Here is a 24,239-nt window from a genome sequence, read left to right as displayed (position 1 = left end):
AAGTTACTTCTCAAGTCAAATTCCGATTCCTGTTTTTTATTTTTTAAGAAAACAGCAGGGTTTTGGGTAGTAGGGATTAATGCTTGATGCAATGATCCCCCTGAGCACCACACATAGATTATGTTACAGAATGCTGGAGACCGGGAGTGGATAGTGCAGCGTTCAAGCTGACGGGCTGTTTTGCTGGGAATTACCCTCTATTGACAGTGTGACAATGCCGGTCAGGCGGCAACGCTGCTCCTAAAAGGATTACACGGCGAGCGCGGCGTGGCGGCACTGGGCGAGAACGGGGGGAAGTGAGGGCGGCCGGGTGTGCACGCATGTCCAATGAGGTTTCTCTTCGCTGCCGAAAGTCAAGACAAACAAGCGGGTGCAGAGGAAAGAGCGGAGAGGATGTTTCCGCTCGCCGGGGGGGCGTGAGATGATGAAAGTCCGAGAGCAAAAAGGCGAAAAAAAAGATTCAGAGAGGGCAATGTGATGTTGCACTAAAATATTCAAACAAATGCCGCCCCTCACAAACACGTCGTCTACTGTACAGTCGGTGATACAGAGTATACCCACTCATTTTTCAGTCAGCACTGTGTATACCTCAATGGTGTCTGGAAGTCAAGTGGTCTGATTTTCTTTCATTGGAAGAGGCTGCCTCTAATTGGCTGTTAGTTGTTGGCCTCTGTGGTTAAATTGAGGTTAGATTGGTTAAATTTAGGCATGAAGACGACTGATGAGCCAATCAGAGGCAGAGCAGGGCGGCTGATGCCTGGGAAGAGTTAGGATCACAATGCGTCATTATGTAATTGTCTTTCGCTAGTCTGTGGGGCAGTATTGGGTCAGTAATCAAATCATTTCATGAATCTTCATTCCCTGAGGTCAAACAGCAGAAATTGTGTGACAGTGTGTGAATACCTCAGGGCCATTTTGGGGTAAACTGAATAGAGTCGTCTTACATGTCACTAGCTGCGTTTCCATGAGAAAGTAGAATTGCGATTTGCAGGTGTCTCCATTGAATGGTGAGAAGCACATGAGCCGTAATTCTCCTAAAATCTCAGACCTCACTTTGAGGAGGATGGACATACAAAAGATTTTGCGATAAATCTGCATTTCGATCTTCCCTTAACGTGTAAATGGGAAAAAAGTGTTTCCATGAACTTTTGCGATATACCTCTACATGGATACGTCTGGAAAAACCACCTCATTTAGATGTTTCCATTGCCAGTTTTTTATTTCCATATTTAGTTTTTTTTCCCCACTTAATGGTCATGTAAACACAGCTATTGTTCATCATTTGGGCTGCCTAAAAAAAGCGGGACATGAATCAAGATATGCAGTCTCTTCTCCAGGCACCACTGCAACCCGTGGACAATGCAGCAGCGTCGTCATTTGTTATCTGTTTTTTGGCATGAAGGCAGAGTGCGCTTGTCAAGCTGTATGTGTAAAAGCTACTGTCGGAGACAAAGAGCAGCGTTCCTCTTTCTCCGTCTCTCCCTCTCTCGCCCGCCCCTCGGCTGGGAGACTTCGGTGGCTTTGAAGTGGTGCTTTTGCCGTGAGTCGGGCTTCTCTCTGCCAGTGGGGGGCTCAGTCAAATGGGTTTCATGCACGGATTAGACCGTCTTCTCCCTGGGCCCCGGCCCGTCGTGGGAAGCGCTCTGTTTTGCGGAGGCAGGGGGTTGGAACTTTTTAGCTCAGCAACCAGCCTCACCTGGCACCTGTCACCCGCCATCGGCCGGAGTGGCGTCGGCCGCCTCAGACCTCCGCTTCCTCCTCCGCCCTCCTGAGTCTCCTCTCTCTCGGCCACTTTACTGCCGCTTACGTAACCGTCACTAAGTCTACTCGAATAGCTGCTGCCATCGTCTGACATGGATATATTTAGCCATTATGTCCCCCACCCCCCACCCCCACCGCCCCTCTATACCCTGCATGCCCAAGCAGTGCTAAAAGATTCATGTATTCAAAACCCCTTCAGGCTGCGCAGTGACACAGTTACTTTACATCCGGAGCAATTAATGTCCACTGAGTCTAGATTACAATGCCGGCGTCCCACTGGGGAAGCCGCGGCGCTGCAGTGGACCCCAGGGGTGGTGGGGGAGGGGTGGCGGAGGAGAAGAGGGTGCACGGCCGTGCGCACTGGAAGGGTCTCCGGCACTTTGTGCCTCAACAGCCAGGAGGGATTTCATGCCCACCCAGCTTCCCTTTTCCCCTCTTTTTTGTGCTTACATGGCCAGTAATAGCATATCGATTGTTTACACACGGACCCGGCGCTGCACAACGACAGTCACCCACCTCCACTCCTCTCCGCACCCCACTTCCTCGCTCTCCTCCGTCGCCTTATTTCACCCCGGACAGCACCTTCCCTAGCCTGTCTCCCCTCATCGCCGTTTTTCCGTTTCTCCCCTCCGTCTGTGCTCACTCCTGACAGCTCCTCCTTCCCCCCCCTCCACCCTTTTTGTCTAACGGGCTGGACGGCGGCCAGGTCAGAGCCTCAGCAGGGCTCGGCGGCACAGAAGGCATGCGCGCCACTCGGTGCCAAGGTCATGCTGGGCGGCCATATTGTGCTCGACGAGCAGGAGGTCTGCGCCGAGCGTCAATACGACCCCTCGTTAGATTCATCTAATAGCCGCGACAATGGATCCTGAGCAGGCACCCCCTCTGCCACGTCAATAATCCCATTTTCCTTAATTGTGTGCGGAAGTAGGTTTCTGAAAGTGTCTTCATACATGGCTGCGCTCGTGTGAATGCGCCGCTGTGTTTTGGACAGTGATGGCAACAAAAGCTCAGACACAGCGGGCTGCGTTCATTCTCTGGGAACAATGACTCGTAGCATGTTCTGACATTCTGCAGACGCCAGGCTTGACCGTGCTTGTAATTGCTTGGACTGTAAGAGCACGTTCACCCTTAAAGGTCCAGTGTGTACATTTTGTCTTCATTTATTATTTTTATATCAGTAAAAGCTTAACATATTGCCTATAAAACATTAATTAAAGTGTGTACTCGTGGTACATTGAGTAGTCACTTGGTTTTCCTACCCTTAGAACTCTTCTCAGATATAGAAGAGTACGCATAGTTAGCTGCCATTTTGCACCGCCATTTTTTACAGTGCCACAAATACAAAACTCACTGTCAGGCAGGTTTCATTAAATACCGGGACTCCTTAAAAAAATGTACACACTGCGCCTTTAAATATTCACAGAAATGTTGTACCCGCTTATCATGTGAACGCAGATCTACAACCCTCCAAAAATAGTTGATTTCCTTCACCTCCCCTGACTGCAGCTCTTCCTTCTGTCTCACAGGTGACCCCAGTGGCTGGACCCCCGGAGGGAGGCACGCGAGTCACCATCCATGGCACCAACCTGGGACTGTCCTTCGCAGACATGGTGGGCAACGTGGAGGTGGCAGGGGTGACGTGCACCCCTGTTCAGGACGGCTACATCATCGCCGAGCAGTGAGTCACCGAAGTAGTTGACAAATTGTTGACAAAAAAAGGTTGCAGTGACATTAATGTTGACAGTTTCGCCAAATACCATTGGAGCGTCATAGTCAATAATTGCAGCACAGCTTGGAATCGTTCTAAGTAACTCAGATATGGAATCAGTATTATTGCATCTTTGTACCAATTTGTATCAATCTGTGCGTACAAAGCACACTTTGAAAACATTGTTTCCAAAACGAATACTATAGCCAAGTGTGTGTGTGTGTGTGTGTGTGTGCGTGCGTGTGTGTGTGTGTATCGTGACAGAACACACTCCCCCATCTCTTCCCTAATGAATACTGGACCGGGTCCAGACAGTCTGGCCCTGGCAGAGCAGCGTTGCCCCTGGATCACACCCCTCCTCCCCCCTCCCTCAAACCCCCACTCGCCCCCCCCTCCCCCGCAGCTTCGCCAGTCAACAACAATCCCGCAGCAGCTGTGTGTGTTTACTCGTGTTTACCTCCCTAATTGTCCCACGCTGTGCATATATCACGTTAAAGTCTGGTCCCGCTCACCCTGATTTAATGAAACGTTTGCCCATGCGCCCCCCCCCTCACGCACTCACCCACCCACCTCCACCCCTGCGGGCGAGACACGCTGAGGGGGAGACGCTCGCCGCCTTATGGTCGCTCACTCTCCCCAGGTGACGCAGACCTTGCGAGGATGTGCTGCCATGAAGTTTAACCGCCATTATTTATTAACGTATCCAGATTGGGTTACGGACCCTGAGGTCGGAGAAGGAATATATTTACGCTTGCATGTATTTAATACATGTGAAGTCATTTAAGATTTTTTTCTCAATGGAAATGCATTGCCTTTGAGTATTAGCTTAGCACAACTTCTATCCAGTCCAGTCCAATCTGATGTTTAACCCAGATTTTGAGATCGCTGACCTTGGCCAGGAGAGCAGCGTAAAACAACAGTGAACACACACAAAGACAGCATACAGAGACAGCAATTAAGTCTGTTTGAACTCAAACAAACTCACCTAATCACATTCAAGACCTTCTGGATATTATTCATCGATGATGGTGCAGCACGTTTAAAAAAAACTTTAGTATTCTTATTTTACTAAAACAACTCGAAGGATGCGGAAGTTGGAACTGGAAGGCCTCCTGTCTGCCAGTTCCAACCAAAGAGGAGATTTATGAGCAGTGTGAAAGTGGATGTAAGTTAGCTGGGATAGCGGTAGATGTAAGCGTGTGATTGGCTGTCGCCGCCCTGCAGGTAAACAGCCAATAGGAGAAAATGATGGAATCCAACATTTTAACATTGTTCATCACATTTTGAATGTCTGAGCGATGATGTTTCGGGTATCGACTGTCTCTGCTAAGTTGATGTGGGCGAACCACAACTGCACAAGTGACACACGTGCGTACACACATATTTACACAATGAAGGCTCTCTCTCAGAGGGGCCTTTTAAGGCTAATTCTTTCCTTGGCCTACTTCTGCCCTCAGAACAGCGCAGCTCTGCAGCAGCTCAGCAGACTTCTGTCACACTGCGACTGCACGTCACACACTTTCAGTAACACACATGGGCTATTTAAGCTATTTATTCATTCAAATCAGGAGGCTTCCCTACTTTGGTGAGTTTTGAAAAAAAAATGCACTGAATAGTACAAATGGGGCCACCAACTTTTTACTGGGCAGTAGTAATTAAAATTCACTGTGTGCCACTTGGCTGTGGGGCACAATTTGTCAACAGCGCAGTGATCTGACAGCACTTTAATCCAACTTGGGGGACAAGCTTGGGAATTAATTTATATGGCATGGTGACAAAAATGGACTGAGCAAAATGTAATAATAGTAATAAAAAGAAGTAGCCCATGTCCCCTTTAGTCCAACTTCAGAGACTTTTGGATTTGTATTAGCTTTCGGTCCATTACAAGCATATTTCTCTCTCTCTCTGAGGAAAACTTGTTCTGATTTAAATAAAAAACTTTGTTTTTCATCTATAAAATAAGATCTTCAGAGGACTCATGCTACGCCACACTATAGTCCCCAGAAACTAGAGTATGGCAACCAGTTTTTCAATAAATGCTGGTCTTAGTGGTTAAACTATGACTCCTCTAGAGTTCACACACACACAAATGCATGCACACGCATGCACATACATAACCATAATCTAGAATATTCAGTGAAACCAACGGGTGTAAAGTTTATCCAGCTCTGTAAACACTATAATTCTCCGTGACAACAGCAATGAATGGACACCTTTATTTTATTAGGTCACTTGAACTAAGCAGCGACAGCACCGTGTGACACCCGATCACATGGGATGATAAAACCCTATTGATCACGCGGCAGGATTTGAATGAGTTGAAACAGGCTGGTGCAGAACTGCTCCGTCATTCTGACTCTTGGTGTGACATCTGCAACGTTTTGGCTGAGAAAATGTTGGCGTCTAACAGAGAAGCAGCCTCATTTGAAGACCACCGGCGGTGGGATCCACGTCAATGTCTGGATGTGTCCCGTAATGGCATGAGTGTGATAACAAAAGAAGATTGCATGCGGAGCGGAGCGAATGAATCGATATGGAGCGGAGAGTCTTTGGATTGCTGCCTCGAAACTCTGTTCAGGGACCGAAGCGTCCTTCAGGCTGTCAAGCTGTTTTGAAGGGAGACTGAATGAACCTCTCTGGTGCATCGGCACTATAAACATATGTATTTATGTATGTTGTGTGTGTCTCGTATAGGATCGTATGTGAGATGGATCCAGCTCCCGTCGAGAGTCGGCCAGGTCCAGTTCAACTGTGTGTGGAGGAGTGCAGACCAGAACTCAGAGCTCGTTCTGCTCAGCTCTACTCCTTCGTGGTAATGACACTGATCCGTATCTTACTAATAACATGTTGTAGGCTGCATGATGAAAGCATGGTGCTGTCAATTAAAGTGACGACTAAGTAGCACAAAAATGCAGCTAAACATGGTTTGTAATTTTGTACTTTTTTTTTCTCCCTAACGACAACTAGATGTGCGTTGCCATGTCGACCAACAGTGTAATTCAGCTGATTTTTTTATTTTACACTTGTTACTTTAAAGGAAACATACTTAATGATGATGGTGATGTGTTTTGAGCCCTCACCTAATTAAACTGCATTCTACAACCTAGAAAGCATCTTGCTGGTGCCATAAAACATAAACATATGGTAACGGAACAAGTGATGTCTCAATTACATTTTAAAGCAGCTTCAGAAAAAAAAAGTCATGAATTAATATGAATACATTTATTGGCACCTTTGTAGTTGCTTGAATGCCTTTTTCATAATTCATTTTTATCAATCATTTATCACGAAAAATACATAAAAAAATCTTCAATAATGTTGAACTAAATTATAACCACAATCACCGCAAGGCTTTTTTCATTCAGTATCCAATATTAAACTCAAAGTTATTATAAAGCCTACATAGAAAAGGTGACACGTGAGGTGGGAAGCATGAAATCATTTGTTAGGTTGTGTGCGAAAATACACTAATCAACAAAAGGCAATGCAGAGGCTCAAACGTCTAATTTGTATTTTAAAAAAGAGGCTAAAAGGAAAAACAAACAAGAAAAGCACCTAAAGGCAACAGCTACAACTAATTGCAGTTCTCCTTGAGGCAGGTAAACAGAATAAACGTCCCCTTTCTTAAATGTTGACACACACATTTTCCCTCGTCTCTGTCATCTGTTCTCTGCCGAGCCTGCAGCAAGCAGATAATCTGCTTTTTCCCATTTGCACTTTATCACAACTTTACAATTAGCGCTCCCTTAACAATTAACAACAGCCAGTACTTATTATTATTACTGTTGTTTTCAAAGTACCTGCATTTTTTTAATTTTTTTTTTGTGTCTTCAGAAGTCACACTTTTTTCTGACTGTTTTGAGTGCTGGCGCTCTTTGTTAAAATCTCTGCAGTTTTGGGAGGCCGTGGAAATTCCTCCAAGAATCCCTTCACACAGCTTAGAATACAGCAGCATTACTTACAATTCCCCGGCATTGCAGGACACCTGAAAAAAACAATGCGTCATTAAGTGTTCCTCAGTTTTCCCAGCAAGATGTTTCCCCACCCATGCGAGCGTCTCTGGCTCCCAGCAAGTACTTGAACGCTTGGCAACAGGGGGCGCTGTGTAAATGACATTGTGCGGCGCATTTAGTTGTTTTCACCGGGTATTATGTTGTTTTCATGTTTGTGCGCGGACAGGTGGGTGCGCTTGTGTGCCTGGATGACAGGCTGTCCGCTCTGATGTTTCCCCCGTCCGTCTCTGTGATGGAGGCGAACTGCCTGCAGCTGTGAACACCGGTTATTTTCAGGCAGTCCTTAAAACGCTTCGCTCAGACACAAGCCCGGTAATGTGTGACACACGGAGGGAGGCGTCTCCCGGGGACTCGGGAGAGCTCCTCGTCTCATCTGCTTTTCAGCCACCAGCGATGCACTCCGCCACCACGGGCTCGGCAATATGAATAACTGTAATTTTGCCCGTGGGTCGGCGGAAACACATGAATAGGCGCAATGAAAGACGCTGTGCCTCCCGCATCCTCGCTCTCTGAGCTCAGTTTGTCTCTCGCAGCCTCTCTAACCTCTCTTTTTCTTCTCTTATCGCCCCTCCGCCCACTGCTGGCTTTGCTTGATAGACTCCCACCATCACTGGTCTGTCCCCCAGCAGAGGTCCAGAGTCTGGAGGCACCAAAGTCACTGTCATGGGGGAGAACCTCGGTGCCGGCAGTGCAGTCAACGTTCAGTTTGGAAACCAGACCTGCGAGTTTTTTGGGTGAGGCTCGCTGTCTCATAAAATGGACACTTTTGCACGACATTAAATTGTATTTGTACAACACGACAGTCAGTCGGGCTTGTGCGTTACTCATGCGGCTCATGGGAGAGAAAAAAAGGCATTTGACTGAAATCAGGAGGTGTGGAAATTAGGGATGGAGATGCCGGCTTTAGAGGAACATCCAACACATATTTGGCAGAATTTCTGCCTGATTCTAGCTTTTTTTTCACAAAATGCCAGTATTATTTATGTATTTGTTTAATTTGCATTGGATATTATGGATCACATTTATTCCTTTTTAAATAAGCCAGAACAATTCTTTGAATCTGTCTTTTCTCTATTTTTTATTTTTTTTTTTGAGTTGCTGGCACATTGCTGCCAGAGCACATTAGAATAATGGAACGCTGCGAGCAAATTATATAGAATAGAGAAGCCAAAGCCTTTGTTTCTGATATTATGTGGATTATTCTCATTAAACAAGCTGCTGTATTTCAAGGTATTCTCGCCGCTTTTCTGTGATACTATTGCAAAATTCCCCCCCGGCAACAGCCTTTCTCTCTCCCTGTCAGCAGCCTAGGTAAATCTTAATAAGGTTTTGATGACCTACTGCATCAAAGCCAGCAATAACAGCTTATGGAAATCCGGGCGCTGCCATAGATCTTCCTGATCCACCTGCCCTTTTATTCTTTTCAATATCTTTCTAGCATTTTGTTCTTGCTCACCTTTTATATATATATATATATATATATATATATAAATGTATATGTATGTGTGTATATATTAGGCCTTTATTATTTATTAAATGTATATAAATATATATATAATTCTTTTGTCGCCCACTGTTCACCCTCTTTGCTCCCTTTTAGTTCTACTGTAAGGTTGAGGACTCAAGCTGCCTTTAATGAGATATGGGGCTAATTACTAGATGTGCATTCCTGGCATGAGGAGGAGGGGGGGGGGAGGAAAGGTGGAACAGGGGGGCGTTTACAACCCGCTCCTCTCTGTTAATGAATGGGAAGAGAACTCAAGGCGGGAGGCAGGTTACATGCAGAGGGGAAGGAGAGCCCGCCGGCACACACGCCACAGTTGTAGGTTGTGCACAGAAAATGTCCTGCGTTTGAGAGTGAGCGGGCGGGGAAATGTAATGTACATTTTACACATCAAGACTTAACTGTGATGATATTAAACCTGCAGACGGACCATGACGGAGATCGTGTGCTACTCCGCCCCCTCCCTGTCTGGGGTCGGCCCGGTCCAGATCAGTGTGAGAGTGGACCACGCCCAAATCAGGGAGAGCCTCACCTTTGAGTACATAGAAGACCCCACCGTCCAGCGCATTGACCCAGACTGGAGCATCGCAAGGTAAGCAACATGCACACCGTCTACATTCCAGACGCTGCTGTGTGTCAACAGCCAATCCCAGGCCTCTGTGACCCAGACAGGGAGATTTTCCTCCCCTCATTCCACAGCCTCACCGCCAGCCAGCACAGGCCAGTGGCTATAAGCAGACACAAGTCAATATTGCACTTTCAATTACTACTGGGTTCTCTTCCAATTAGTCTGGATCTGAAAGAAGTGCCAGAGCTCACAGATTGGACAACGCGGGCACTGGTGAGACCGAGATTCTCCCATCGAATTCATTGTTGATCCATCTGTTGAGTGCGTTTGGCAGATAGACACTCGCGCTCTATACGCCACTAATTAAAAGGAGGAGAGGGACGTGGATGAAATGGAGGCTTTGTAGAACAATGTGCTATCAGAGGTGCGAGACCACAGCAGATGGCTCGAGCTTAGGGACGGAGAGCAGGGGACACTGCAAGAGTGACGACACAGACGGAAAGCAGGGAAAACATGAAGGAGGACAAGGACTGAACATTTTTAGATAGATAGATAGATAGATAGATAGATGGATAGATGGGTTCCATTTTGGTAGCTATGATTTCAACTGTGTTGCCTGGTATGTTCATTTATCCTGCCAGTCTCAGGTCTGGAGAATCAAAAACAACAACACAAACAGCTGCAGGGGGCGCCGCAGCCCCTGGCGCTCCCCCATCTTCCTTGTTTGTGTCTCGTCTGGGCTGCAGCCCTTTGGAGTTGGAGACCACCGCTGCATCCTCACATGCTCGAGCTGCCTTTCACACCCAACGTCGGTGCTGTGAAGCTGGTTAAAAAGCACCTCTAATCACCCACCACTCAGAGGCCATTATCTCCAAAAAAAAGAAACCGGGGACTAAAAAAAGAGGGTTTGATGTGCTTATTTTGACTGATAGTGAATGATCTGAAGAGAAAGTTTGGTTTAAAAAAATAAATTGAAAGTTGCTTGCTGCTTGCTACCTGCTTTTAATCCCTCATGCAGATTAGAAATAAAGGCAAGAGATATGAAAGCGATAAAAAAAAGATAAGATAAAAATTGGAAATTAACTTTGTCTACCTGTTTTCTCTCTCTCTCTCTCTCTCACTCTGCAGTGGCCACACCCCCCTGATGGTGACAGGAACTAATCTTGACGTGGTCCAGGAGCCCAGGATCCGAGTCAAATACGCTGGCCGGGAGTCTGTCAACGTAAGAAGCTCTGTCCTGACTTTAGCTCATAGCGCCTGAGTGCTCCAACTCGGGACGCACGCTGTTAAGTGGATGCTAACTGGTCTTCTCTGAATCACTGGTCGCTGCCAAGCTCCGTAGTGTTTAGCTCGAGTAAAAATAATCTTCCCTAACAGCCCCTCTAGCTTGCTGCATTTCCCTTCCCTCCACTTGAGCCTCATCTTATGCACTCCACTGAACATTTGAATAATGCAGCGAGCTGTGAGAGTGGTCTGCATGTGGCACTTAATTAAGACTTTACCCTAAATTATGGTGGAATTTTAGCCATCCACAAACACAGTTTGCTGTTCTCAACAAATAACAGTGGATTCAGAAAATATTTAGTATTATGCTGGGAGAAAATTGGCCTTGACAAAGAGAGGTTGTGGGTCAGAAAGGGTGGACCCTGGAGGTGTGCATGATAGGGGGCAAAGAGACCCCTAATGGGTTTCAGTGGAAGATTAACTGCGGTCAGAAGTCGCTGGTCAGCATAAAAAAGCCCTGTATAATCAAAGTCTCGGCTGTGGGAAATCGTTACAAATTGCATTTGAGCTCTTGTCCTGGGGCTCCTTGTTTAATTAAAAGGATGGGATTTCCTCTGTGTGGCTGGGCGAAAGGTTGGGAGATCGTGAAAATGGACCAACGGCGAGGTTAGAGGGGTAGCTGGTGGGAAGAAGAGTGGAGCGGGGAGGAATGACTTCTGCTCTTTGTCTTTGATAGACTGGAGTGCATTCACAACAACACAACATGGAAGCAGGTTCTAACACGTGTACACTAACCTTGCTCAGCACCTGGATTGCTAAAATACAAATTATGAAACACTTTGCAATTAGCTTCCTGTCCAGTAGGCGTCAGCTGACACCTGGCCTTAAGTACCTGAGAAATAGAGAAAGAAGAAAAACAGGAAGTGGCTGTGAGCCAAAGGCTGTGAGCCAAAGGTGGTAATTCTGTCTCAACTGGATGTCATTTTGACATTAAAACAGAACATGTCACTGCAATGAAGGTTTGTTTTACCTTCTGAGTTACCTTATGTAGAATAAGTTCTATGCCTGAGTTCTTTACCCAAAGGATTTGAGATAATCCAAATTAATTTGTCAGTGTTCCATCTGCGATCCCGGGTTACATTTTCTCAACCTTTTGTATTTTCGTCCCCCCCATAGCAAAGCAAACCACTAACAGTGGTCAGATGATGTATATTATGTCCAAAAATATGTTGTTGTTTTTTTTCTGTTCTGACCTAGAACCATTAAGCAAAGATGTTGACGTGTTAATCTATATTGCATGAGTCAAAAGGGAAAACACATAAGCAGGCACACTGTTAATTATGTCACACTCACATTTTGTGCTGTCTATATTCTCTCGCCATGCAAATCTCATGCCTTATTCAAAGGAGAGGTTAGAACACGTGCATGCTCACAAAAGCGTCCATAATGCCATATCCTTCTTGTACAATAAACACAGATTTGTCCCAACGTGCCTTTTCGCCTGCTGCAATTCCAGCTTCCTTTCCCTGACATAAGCAGTCTAAAATTGGCCTCAAGTGTCTGACTTGCTTAGTGAATGTTTCTTTGGTTAAAAAAACATTGCTCCGCCTTGGGCTTTTTCATTTACTATATATCCACATTTAAGGACACGTTTGCTGCAAAAGACATTGGTGACTTATTGGAAGCTTTGTGAATAAGTGAAAGACAGATGTGTGCTATTTTATGTTTAGAGGAGATACATGTAGCTTGGCTTGTGTCGGTGTATGTGTGTGTACGTGTGTGTGTGCTCGCGCAATCTGATTGTCGTTTCCGAAGACTTGAAAGAGAGTTGTTCATTTTTACCCTACCTCATCTCTTTCAACTTCCCCGCTTCGCACCGTTCAAAAAGGAGCCCATGTCACCGTCTAGATTGGTCCCATAGCCACAGTGAATGAAATTCTATTAAATACTAAGGCTACAATTACCCGACCCTCGTACCAGCCCTCCACACTGTACCCCTTCCGTGCTTTTGTCACCGGAGGAAGGCGAGCATCAGCCCGGGCTCGGGCAATAAGAGCTGCTGTCCGTCAGCCAGCCTTCAAATGATCACCTGTCTCCGGCTAAATTGCTTCTCTCCTCTCCTTCCCTTGTGTCACCTGCATACGTAGGTTCACAAAGACACTGAGCGAGGGGGAAAAAAGAGGTCATTTTCTTTGTGAAATGCTCCCTATCTGTCATTCCCTACTGAAGCATTTATCATAATCTTGATTAAAGCTAAAGGGGTTACCTTCTACCCCCAGAGCAATGTGTCTGAGATCCTAGAGGGAGATTTGCCTGAGCATATTTGTCAAGCTTAACATGCCCAGACTGAGCACTGAACATTAGGTGCGTTGGCTGATGCAGATGTACTGTAAACTAGGGTGAGTAACATTTTTTCATTTCCAGAGGTTCCCACTGGCAGACATAAAATGCACAAGGAGAGACACACATTTTATGATGGGCAATTTCTGAAGGTTTTAAAATGAGACTTTTGCTGGGTGCATCTTGTAAATTTCCCTACCAAACAGTCATTAAAAATATGACTGTCACAGAAGGACCGTAAATATATTATTTCAAATGGTTATCTTGGAAAACATTGCATTTGCCTTCTATTTCCTTTGCAAGTTATTTCACAGTTATCATGCCAGACGGAGAAAAAAAAGTCTCTCAATGTTATGTTTACACCTCTTGGCCTCTCCAAACAATTGAGTTCAGCCAATCGAAGTTGACTTCTCTCTTTTTGGCTGCCATTCAGCCTCTCTTCTCCTCATTGTTGCTTAATTGACTTGTCAGTGTTGGAACACTAGTCCAATGTCCTACGTGTGCATGCTTTTAGCTGGATAAAGGCACAGAAATTACATATTCCCTATAATTAGCATCTATACTTATATAAAAATATTGATGGTGGGGGTTTTACTTGTAACCCGGCGACGATATTACACCACCAGAGTTCCCCAGTAGCCCGGAACATGGACCAACAGTATATACAGTAGGTGTTGGTGATTCAACCCTCATCATTTCAAACGAGTCATTAGTCATTGGGGACGCTGGGGTCGGAGCTGTGTTGTGCTCATGAGATGTACAAAGTGTTGCTACGCATTAACATGTCCAGGCCCATCAGGCTGATTGTTTTGCAAGCCGAGCCCTCGAGGACGCATGATCGAGATGAGCAATCAGAGTGGACACTTGGAAGTCGCAGTTTACGTTTTGAAAAATAATTTTGTACCATTTGCATGTTTCTCGAAATGTCAGACATGCCACTGGGATCAGCAGTGTGAGTGGCCCATTGAATCATCATACAGGATGTCGAGTGTCCACAGTTTATCAGGGCCACTGCCACCATTTCCTCTCCTACGTCTCTGTTGGGGAGCGTCCACGCAGACGACAAAAAGCCACTTGTCAATGCATCATGCTTTCGAAAATGAATCACACCCTCAGCGCGAGACAGCCAGCAAATTATTTTTCACTTCTCAGGCAAACTACTGCCCGAGCTGGACTGCCATACGAGTCGTTGGTGGACTGTTTTTGAACTGAGAACGGCCATTAGAATAAATAAGAGCAGTTTGTCAGCAGGCAGGAAACACACTGTGCAGGAGTTGCCCACTGTGGGAACAGCCAGTGACCAGCGATCGAATATCAGCCTCCGTATGACCTCTGACACCGTGACCCCTTCGCACATCTCTCCCACGCACATCTCCATAGCCAGTCCGTCTTGTTTCTGACTCCTCTCGCTCTCTTTCTCTCTCTTTGCTACATCGCTGGCCAAAGACCTTTGAACGCTTGAGAAGGCTGTAGGATGAGCACAGTAGATCACTGTAATGTATTCAGCCAGAGGGGTTGGCGTGTTGCTGCCTTAAAACAGCCAGGCTCCGTCCAGCGCTCCATGAGGAAGACATATGAGGCCAAGATTCCAATTATTTTCTCTATCTGTTGACCTCACTTCACTTCATCAATGCTGAACAGTGTGCGGCTCCTCTCCCTACACGTCCCAGTGGGCTGGATTGCATACCCTGTTTTTCTGCCAGTATTCAAAAATGTGTTTGGACTGAGATGTGCTCAAGATTGAAATACAGTATTTGACTGAGAGCGGCAGAATACAATGATAAATCTGGTGAGATGGAGAATTGAGTATTTGTAAACCAGGTAATCCAAATAAATATGCTTTTGTTGTGTGAACAACATGGTGTTTACATTAATAAAAAAAAAATTGTCTCTGTGCCCATACAGTATGTTGGGAGGCAGGAGTCTTTGCTTCACAGCCCTTTATTGCCTCACCCGGAGAGGGAAAAAAAAACTAAGTACCCAGTTTCCTTTAGCAAATCCCACAATGCCCTATTTCCCCCATCGCTATTTACAAGCTCATTGCTTTGGATTTGGGCACGTCACAGTCACTGCCATGCGGGCTGGAAAAACATCCTCCATGACAGCAGCAGTTTTTCTATCCTGACAGGATTCAGCGCAGGAAAGGATTTATTCAAGAGAAGAGAAAGCGTGTGTAAGGAGTGAGGAGGAAATGCATAGAGAGTAGAGGGGGAAAAAACACTTTCTGTGGATCTGGCAGAGCAGGAGGGAGCCGGAGCTGTAGTTGACTTGCAAATACCTTTCTGTACCGACCTGACTGTCACCAGGATACTGCAAGAGCATCTTGGCTAATAATGTATGTTACTATGCCAGAAAAAGAGGGAGACAGGGCTTGTGTTAAACTTAACTTGAACTTTGTAAGTCATTGAATAGTTTCAAAGTCATTTGCTTATTAGTTAGAATTTGTTGTTTTTTATAAAGAAGATAAAAGAAAAAAGAAAATATTAGATAGATTACATATATACATATATATATATATATATATATATATATATATATATATATATATATATATATATATATATAATATTGATATCGTTGCTGAAAACATCCTTCATCTGCAAACAAAAACACTGGTTTTGACTGCAGTATCTTTTTATAAAAAAGAAATGTGAAGTGGCTTTAAGCGAAGGGATTTGAGCGGCCAGGTTGAAAAGAGTCAGGATTCCTTTGCACTGCTACAGCAGCTGCTTGTTGTTCTTGTCATACACCTTCCCTGTGGCTTTTTGGGTGTAAATTCTATGGAAAAACTGCCACGACAGCGGAATCAAAAAAATAATAAATAAACATACTGCTGTGACGTCTCGCGGCGTCTGTTGCTACAACGTCGTATTTCTTTCACCTTGTTGGTTTTGATATAGCAAAAGGCGTTGACGGACTGCATGCCAGCTGTTAAGTCACGTGTACGTGAAGTGATTAGACAATCAATCAACACTGAGGTGGCAGTGAATTAACTGCACAGTTTTGCTTTCAATCGTGGTGTCATTTATTTGTTTAGTTTTGGTTGTAGGGATTGCCTCTACTGTTTTTGTTGTTGTTGTTGTTATACTAAGATTTTTTTTGATTTCTTTGAATACTCAGATGAAAGCTAATATTTTATCTTCCAATTTCTTTGTGTCTGATGATCAGAGACATTTGTATTTGAAAAGTGAGATTATCTTGTTGAAAAGGAATAATTGCCGAAGAATATTTTATTTTTGTGTTCCAAAAGAAGTGATTACGCGAGTAAGACATTTGTTTGTTCATAGCTATCAACAAGCAAAAAATTTGAAAATCTATTTAAAAAAATTAAAATTAAAATAAATCTTGTACCTGCACTGGATGTGCAGCAAGAAACGTTGTCCTGCTGAAACATCCAGTTTTGACCTGGATGTAACAGTGCAAGTGTAGAAGGAAGGATGTGGACTCTTGAAATTCCATCTTGTGAGTGGTTCTTCATGCAATGTACCACAATTACACGGTGGTGTCCAAAAACATCTTGCCACCACCGTGCAAGTGAAGATAAACAGAAGGTGCAGAGCTCCCCATTACAGCGATACTGTTCCATCCAATCACTGTGCCCCGTGCTAGCAGAGCACAATGGCTGCAGCCGAGGGAAGAATGAGTTTGCATCGATCTCCCTGGTTGGCTCCCGGAGGCAGACAACAGGTAGGGGGCGTGGCGGGTCGGTGGCGTTCGCAAGCTTTGATGATATTTACTTCTAATTAAGTTTCTTCCCCAGAGAGAGAGCTGGGAGGGAGTGAAAGGAGATAAAAAACCTCTCTGTGCTGAGTTCTAAGCAGCAATCAATCCTCTCTGCCCGTCCCTCCAGAGCTGAGCCGGGGAGGATGGATGGAAGACGGCTCTCTCATCTGGGAGAGGCAGAGAGAAGTAATAAAAGAGCCGTAGCTCAACCTCCACCGGAGGAGATAGAGGAGCTGCGCCTCCATCCCTTCTGGTTGTTGTCCTCCAGTGTTTTTTTCCGCCAAAGCTGTATCAGCAATTTATTTTCCATCTTATGAAGGCTTCCTCTTTTAATAAAGGCGGATTTAACGATCCTTTTCAGCGGCAAAGCGCGAGAACGTTACGTGCCAATTACCGAGTGGCGAACTGACTTCAGAGCTCGCGTCCCACTTACAATCGCACTTAAAATATGGGCTGTTAAACATGTCATCTGGAGAAACTTCCATCTTGTGTCTTTTTTTTCTTTTGAGAGCACAGACCGCGAGTCTGCCGAGAACATATTTTAAATTCACGGAGCTCGGCCTGCCGTGGTGTAACGCGAAGACAAAGGCTTGTCAGGAAAAGGAAGATTTAGTCCTTCACAAGTTTGCGTTTCTTCTCTTTCCCAGGTGTGTAAAGTATTGAACACCACCTGCATGAGCTGCTTCGCCCCCTCCCTGATGGCTGAGTACCACCCGGGCTTGGACACGGTGAAGCACCCGGACGAATTTGGCTTCATCTTCAACAACGTCCAGGCGCTGCTGGTCTACAACAACACCAACCTGCTGTACTACCCCAACCCTTCCTTCGAGCCCCTCAGCAACAGCGGCGTCCTGGAGCAGAAACCAGGCTCGCCCATCATCCTCAAGGTAGTACGAGACCAAAAAAAAAAAACTTCTTTGTTCAATATTTAATGACATAGTTGTGTATTATATAATTTGCTCATAGCCTCGGCATCATTTATTGTCGCACAAAAGCAGGAAAAATAGCGACGAATGTGTTTTGTGGTTTGGAATTGATCGCCAGCTGTTCCCACTTTGAGCCACTGGGAAGCAAATTACCTGTTTGATCTCAGCACGGGGCCGCTATTTGGCCACAGCTGGGCCCGAAACCTTGGGACATAATTGCCAGTGTATGTCGGGGCACGTGCAGTTTTGGTCTTTTTGGGCCGTTAGAATGGTGTGATGTGCCTGCGCGTCTGATTTCCTTTTCTTTTTTTTTCTCGCCTGTAATTTCACACCCCGTTGACTGTCTTTACATGGCCACAGGGCAGAAACCTGGTCCCCCCGGCGCTGGGAGGCGTGAGGCTTAACTACACCGTGCTGATTGGAGAGACCCCCTGCTCCGTCACTGTGTCTGAGAGCCAGCTGCTGTGTGAGCCGCCCAACCTCACCGGACAATACAAAGTGGTGGTCAGTGTCTGTCTGTTCCTCTCTGTTGATCAAACTCTGTCTGTCCGCCTGCATTGCAGTTGGCATTTAAACTCTGTGGTTCCTGCTCTTTCGTGGCTGCTCGTGCAGCTGAGGGAAATTCAGTGAGCGAGCCCCAACTGTCAAGAGGTTCTGCCAGAATCCATTGCACTCTTTTTTTTTTTTTTTTTTTATTGGCCTTCTCGTTTACTGGGCGCACAGGCCAGAATGTTTCCCTCAGCAATATTTACCTTTGTTTTGGCATTGTTTTTTAAAACTAATTTTAGTTTTTTTTTTGCAATTTGGCTGACGCATGCTTACATATCAATTGTAGTTAATGACCAGGAAGTAGAAACTCCTGCTCCACCTCCCTGCATTTTCCCCCAAACGCAAAACTGACTACCGCTGATCAACAATTAAAGGTCCAGTGTGTGAAATTTGGCTCGAATTATGAGTTTTATATCTGTAAAAGCTCAACGTACTACCAATAAAATACATGAATAAAAGTGTATACTCGCAGTACAATAAAAGTAATTTGGTTTTCCTACCCTTGGTTCTCATATATAGAAAACTATACATATAAGAGCAATAAGGGTCTTGCTGCTAGTTGGCTGACATCTCGTACCACAACTTTTTAAGGAGGCCCGCTTGGCAGTGACATAAATACGAAACGCGCTGTCAGACAGGCTTCCTTAAATACTGGGTCCTCAGAAATTGTACACGCTGGGCCTTTGAGTGCGATGAAGTGTGTTCCTCACTCCCTTTAACTCACAGGTTCAGGTCGGCGGCCTCCACGTCTCCCCCGGCGCAGTGCACATCATGTCCGACAGCCTGCTGACCCTCCCGGCCATCGTCAGCATCGCCGCCGGCGGAGGCCTCCTCCTCATCATCGTCATCCTGGTGCTCATCGCCTACAAGCGAAAGTCCCGGGAAAATGACCTCACTCTCAAGCGCTTGCAAATGCAAATGGACAACCTGGAGTCCCGAGTCGCCCTTGAGTGCAAAGAAGGTTAGTAATAGAAAAGGCTTTGTCAGCAGACAGCGCAGCAGCTTTCTGTCAGAATTCAGATTACGAGGTGACGATGGGGCGCTTGGGCTTGCAGTGGGTGGTTGGGAGGGTGAGAGGGTAAGTCAGTCTTGCTCTGGCTCTTAAACCAGCAAACGTCTTTGGAGCTCCAAAACAGACATGTTTTCGTGACTGCGCGTGTTGAACTGTGAGTAATTTATTTCTGATATGGAAAAAAAAACATTTCCATATCTGGGTCAGTCGCTCTCGCTGACTCCCTGTATCGTCTGTGACAACAACCAGTTCAGCATCTCACAGCAGCCTTAACACCAGTAGCAACACATTGGCGTTTTGAACAAAAGTGGGTGTTTGAATGCTGTTGCACTCGGCTGAGTGTGTCGTCATCTTCACCCAAAGTGTAGCTGAGGGACACAAGCAGTCCAGCTGACCTCTGACCTTCTGCCCACCCAGAGGAGACTGGCTGACCTCTGACCTTCTGCCCACCCAGAGGAGACTGGCTGACCTCCACACACTTGGCAAAAGAATTGAAACAACCCTTTGCATCAAATATTAATAGCATGATTTTGCTAAACGTAGTAGCCAGTAAATTAGTGTCTTTGACAGCGTTTACGTTGCGCCAGAGCAGACTTGATATTGTTTTTTCCCCTACGCAACCAAGTGTTGTAAGTATGGGAAAAAACTTTCAGAAATAGAGACTTGATAGACAGCGGCGGGCATTGAAACAGAGCGGCTGAACTGGGAACCAGTGGCTCGCAGGCAGCCTTGGGGAAGAAGAAGATTAATATTTCAACTATTAGTGGTAGCCAGGAGTGAATTGCCTTTCGGGGTGGATTTAGATGGATACCTGGGTTCCTCCTCATGAGTGTCTCTCCTCTGTGTGCACGCCTCTGAGCCCGTGTGTTGGTGTGTTAACCCGCGGGTCGCGGGGGGGCAGGCAGGCGAGGGCTTAGTCTGCCTGGAGTCTGCAGAGTTTTAAGGGAAGCGTCGGGGGACTGCTGCTGCTCCTGTGATAGGCTGCAGACGGGGAGCCTTTCTTCCCCCGGGCCGTGGAGGCAGCTCAACTCTGCCGACGGACTTAACGGGAGTCGGTCTGGATGGAGCCAATTAACTAGCGCTCACCTGCAGCCCCACGCTGCGATGACACACGCTCTTAAGGGCCTTTTGCAAAGAGCCAATTTACTGGCTGGTAGATTAAAAAAAAATTAGCAAGAGTGGAAGGTGGTGTGTGCCTGTGAGAACGAGAGAGGGAGAGAGGGGCGGCACTGCAGGTGAGTTAGTTTGTCGCTATAATCAGGAACAGTTCATAAGATGGTTAATGGTTTTTCCTGAAACAGAGACGAACACAATGAATATTAGAGCATTTTCTTTCTGTTTGTGCCCTTTTGTTGTTGAATGTTTACACTCCTCCTCTCGCAGCCTTTGCCGAGCTTCAGACGGACATCAACGAGCTCACCAGCGACCTGGACAGAGCTGGCATCCCTCATTTGGACTACAGGACGTACGCCATGAGGGTCCTTTTCCCAGGCATCGAGGATCATCCTGTCCTCCGAGAGCTGGAGGTAAGAGGAGAGAGCCAGGGAGCGAGGAGCAGAGACAGCCAGCAGGAGGAAATGCAATAAGGAAGGGCAGCAGAAAGTCGAAGTGAGGTTTAAAATAGATATCAGGGGAAGGCAGGAGAGCCAGTTTGTCCTTCCTACTTTCTCTGCAGTCACCTCCATGAGTGGCAAAAAAAAAAAAAAAAAAGCTGCAGTACAAAGTGCCACTTGTCCTTCCACCCCTCTGCTCTGACATGTATGCCAGCAAGGGAATCATGCTAAGCAGCATCCCTTCACATTCACTCCTTACATCCAGGAGCCCCTGTGGAAAACAGGTTCTTGTCACATGGCTATTTCACTCACCAGTGGCTCCAGTATGGGGGGTAATGAAGTGAGTAATTCCCAATCGTCAGACCGGTCTGGAGGTTTTTCCACTATAGGGGGGAAAAAAATGTGGCTGGCTAACACTTTCTTCTTTACTTCACGGTGCTGGTAACAAGTTTATTTGCTGTGAAAGCCACAGTGTAGCTTGGACGATGAGTATCAGGCAATCCATCTTCTATGATCAAGGGCTGCAAACACCTTCTAGTCCTCGTTTAGTCTGTGGTGTTTTAGATCAGATCGGCACTCTCAGAGAGAGTTGAATATAATCACATTAAAAATGTTCACGTCACTGACCTCCAAAGCAGTCGGGGTCCACAGAAGGATGGTCTTATCCAAACAAATGATTTACCGTTTGACTTACAGCAAAATGTCAGCTAACTGTAGGCACACGGCCTTTTAGCAGCCATGGGTCAATAATTGATCAAAATCCTCTCAGTCCTTTCATTATGGGGGTGGGGGGCTCTGTCTGCCAGTAATGAAACATGAGCGTGGCTCACAGTGCTTTGGAGAAAATCTTTATTTTGCATCGGGGAAGGTCAAGATGAAAGTTGAACGGCTACGAACACTTTCCGACTTCTGCTGTCTAGAATAACCTGGAAAAAGAAATTCCAATATTCTGATAATGTCAGAATGTCTCCCACCAGGTGTTTACAGTCACTTTTATGTCAGTTGGTTTGATTTGATGGGTTTGTTTCAAACTGAGGGATGAGTTCAACCTGTTCACGTGAACTCAATAAAAATTATGGGATTGATTTGTGTGTTCCCCTGAAAACCGGAAGCTCGCCGGTTTTTCATATAGAGTTGTTTGCCAAACTAATTTGGTTGCATTTCTTGTAACACAAATACTTCATGTTCATTACTCTCTGCCCCGCCCAGGTGTCAGGGAATGGACAGCAGAACGTGGAGAAGGCCCTGAAGTTGTTTGGCCAGCTCATCAACAACAAGGTGTTCCTGCTCACCTTCATCCGCACGCTGGAGATGCAGCGCTCCTTCTCCATGAGGGACCGCGGCAACGTGGCCTCGCTCATCATGACCGCTCTGCAGGGGCGGCTTGAGTACGCCACCGACGTCCTCAAGCACTTGCTGTCGGACCTCATCGAGAGAAACCTGGAGAGCAAGAACCACCCCAAACTGCTGCTGCGCAGGTAGAGTGACATTCCTCCCTTTTGGCATCCATTTGATAGATTGGTAGATCCGTGAAACTCAAGACTTGCAGGGGATTAGAAAATGTCACCAGAGCACACATGCAAAAAGTGTTGAGCGTCGGTTGAAACAATCCTTGAAGCAACATCTTTGGTCGTCCTGCCTGGCAGCTCCAACCTTCAGCATCCTTCTCCTGATTTATCAAGCAAGACTTTTACTACTTCATTGAAAATGAAATATATAAAGGAGGAAATATTAAATATGGAATAAAACTAGTTGCCGTCTTCCTCTCCTTGAAAGGCACTGAGGTGCCCAACAACTTTTGCATTAGCTAAAAACAAGTCAAATTGGAGTCTTTCTGAAATTTCAGCAATCTCAGCCGTCTGCCCAAGGTTTTTAAAGCAGTTCTGCACAGATCACGTTCAAAAAAAAGCTGATTTGGCACAATGATAAACACAGGTGTTTGCTCTCATGAGAATCTGCTGGAAAAAAAAGTCCCCTAGCTGAAGCACAATGTAGCGGATATTAAAAGGTCCACTGTTGAAATCATGTTCGCAGACACAGTGTTGTTGTGGGAGGATGTTGACACATACAGTATAAACAGATGAATGGGGACTGGTCCAGAGCTTTCACATGCTTATTCTCGTGGGCGGATGTGTTCTGATTTTTTTTTTTTTTTTTTTTTTCATTTAGACGCTCAGCAGAGCAACTCTGGTAATGAGCGCTGCAGTGCATCAACAGAGCGCTGACACAAATGCCACGCGCTCCTCACATCATCTAAAAACCTCACAGTTTGATGCATAATTCCACTTCGCGCTCCCGCTTTGTCTCTCGCCTGGCCTGTCCCAGAGCCAGTGTCAGTCTCACTTATCCTCCAGGCTCAGGATGCTTATGAAACATTCAGAGGTGGTTCAGCCCGACTACTTTCTCCCCACTTCTCTCTGCGTCTCCAGTGTACATTGTCTTCCAGGGGAATTGTGGGAATGTGCTAAAACTTTAAACACCTGCTGGGTCTTTGTCCCGAGTGTCCTCAGCTGCTTCAGGACAGGAAGCCCAGGAAAAAAATGTTGCAGGGACGACGACACTCGGCTGGCAAAGTGCAAGCGGTACAAAGCGCAGGGGGCCGGCAAAGTGCCCCGAGAAAAGCACGATAACCCTGTGATACTAATTATGTTTTTACATTTTTAGCAGAGAGAACAGGCACTGGCATTACTTTTAAACAGCCCATGCAGTAGCTCACACGCTAACCGACTGGCTAAAAGGCACTTGGGAGTTTTTCAGGTCTGGGTTCGGGAACTGAAAGAAGCGGATCGCACATATGACACCTTCACCAGATCGAAGCCAACTGAAGTCACCACTAACCAGTTGTAATACGCACTGCAGCTAAAACACTCGCGCGCCCGTCGCCTGCCACCATCTATCAAATTCTCTTCGGCTGATCCATTTCCTCTGTTTTGCTTCTTTTCTTCTTCCTCCGCTGTTCGCCATTGTTGTTTTGATATTGCAGCTCTTTCCCCCTGTCTTCATCTTGCGACTCTTTTTGCAGTGTCCCACTGCTTTTGAAGCACACACCAGCATCTTCTCACATCACACACTTGCTAAGTGGCGTCTGTACCCCATCACGCACAGCACAGATTTCAGCAGATTTCAATCTGCCAGGCCAGCTGTCCCCAACTGGTCCTGACAGGTGGAAAGTCGGCTTTGCTATGAGTCGAGGGAAAAATTGGCTTTAAAAACAAGAAAAAAGTGCAGCGTGTATTTGCAGTGGGCTTTAGTCACAGGGTTGACAAATGTTCCCCATTCAACTGACATAATAACCACAATAACATCTAGCAATCAACAACATAGTTACCAAATATCGCAAAAACATTGAACATTGAAA

General features: G+C 45.9%; 1 protein-coding gene across 1 annotated transcript in view; it reads left to right on the top strand.

Moving 5' to 3' along the window:
- The window catches only part of plxna2 (plexin A2), a 138,764-nt gene that overhangs the window by 90,805 nt on the left and 23,720 nt on the right, over positions 1-24,239 (top strand). The window contains exons 12-21 of the mRNA XM_076041900.1: positions 3,288-3,439; positions 6,164-6,281; positions 8,080-8,216; positions 9,411-9,578; positions 10,683-10,776; positions 17,489-17,728; positions 18,128-18,271; positions 19,043-19,277; positions 20,712-20,854; positions 22,091-22,359. Of these exons, the coding sequence (XP_075898015.1) occupies positions 3,288-3,439; positions 6,164-6,281; positions 8,080-8,216; positions 9,411-9,578; positions 10,683-10,776; positions 17,489-17,728; positions 18,128-18,271; positions 19,043-19,277; positions 20,712-20,854; positions 22,091-22,359 (1,700 nt within the window). The remainder of the gene's footprint in view (positions 1-3,287; positions 3,440-6,163; positions 6,282-8,079; positions 8,217-9,410; positions 9,579-10,682; positions 10,777-17,488; positions 17,729-18,127; positions 18,272-19,042; positions 19,278-20,711; positions 20,855-22,090; positions 22,360-24,239) is intronic.

The sequence above is a fragment of the Nelusetta ayraudi genome, unplaced genomic scaffold (assembly GCF_046127955.1).
Source record: "Nelusetta ayraudi isolate G7.1 ecotype Tasmania unplaced genomic scaffold, CSIRO-AGI_Nayr_v1 ptg000070l, whole genome shotgun sequence".
NCBI classification, from domain to species: domain Eukaryota; kingdom Metazoa; phylum Chordata; class Actinopteri; order Tetraodontiformes; family Monacanthidae; genus Nelusetta; species Nelusetta ayraudi.
The sequence above is the reverse complement of the archived record's forward strand: the minus strand, read 5'-3'. Positions and strand labels throughout refer to the sequence as shown.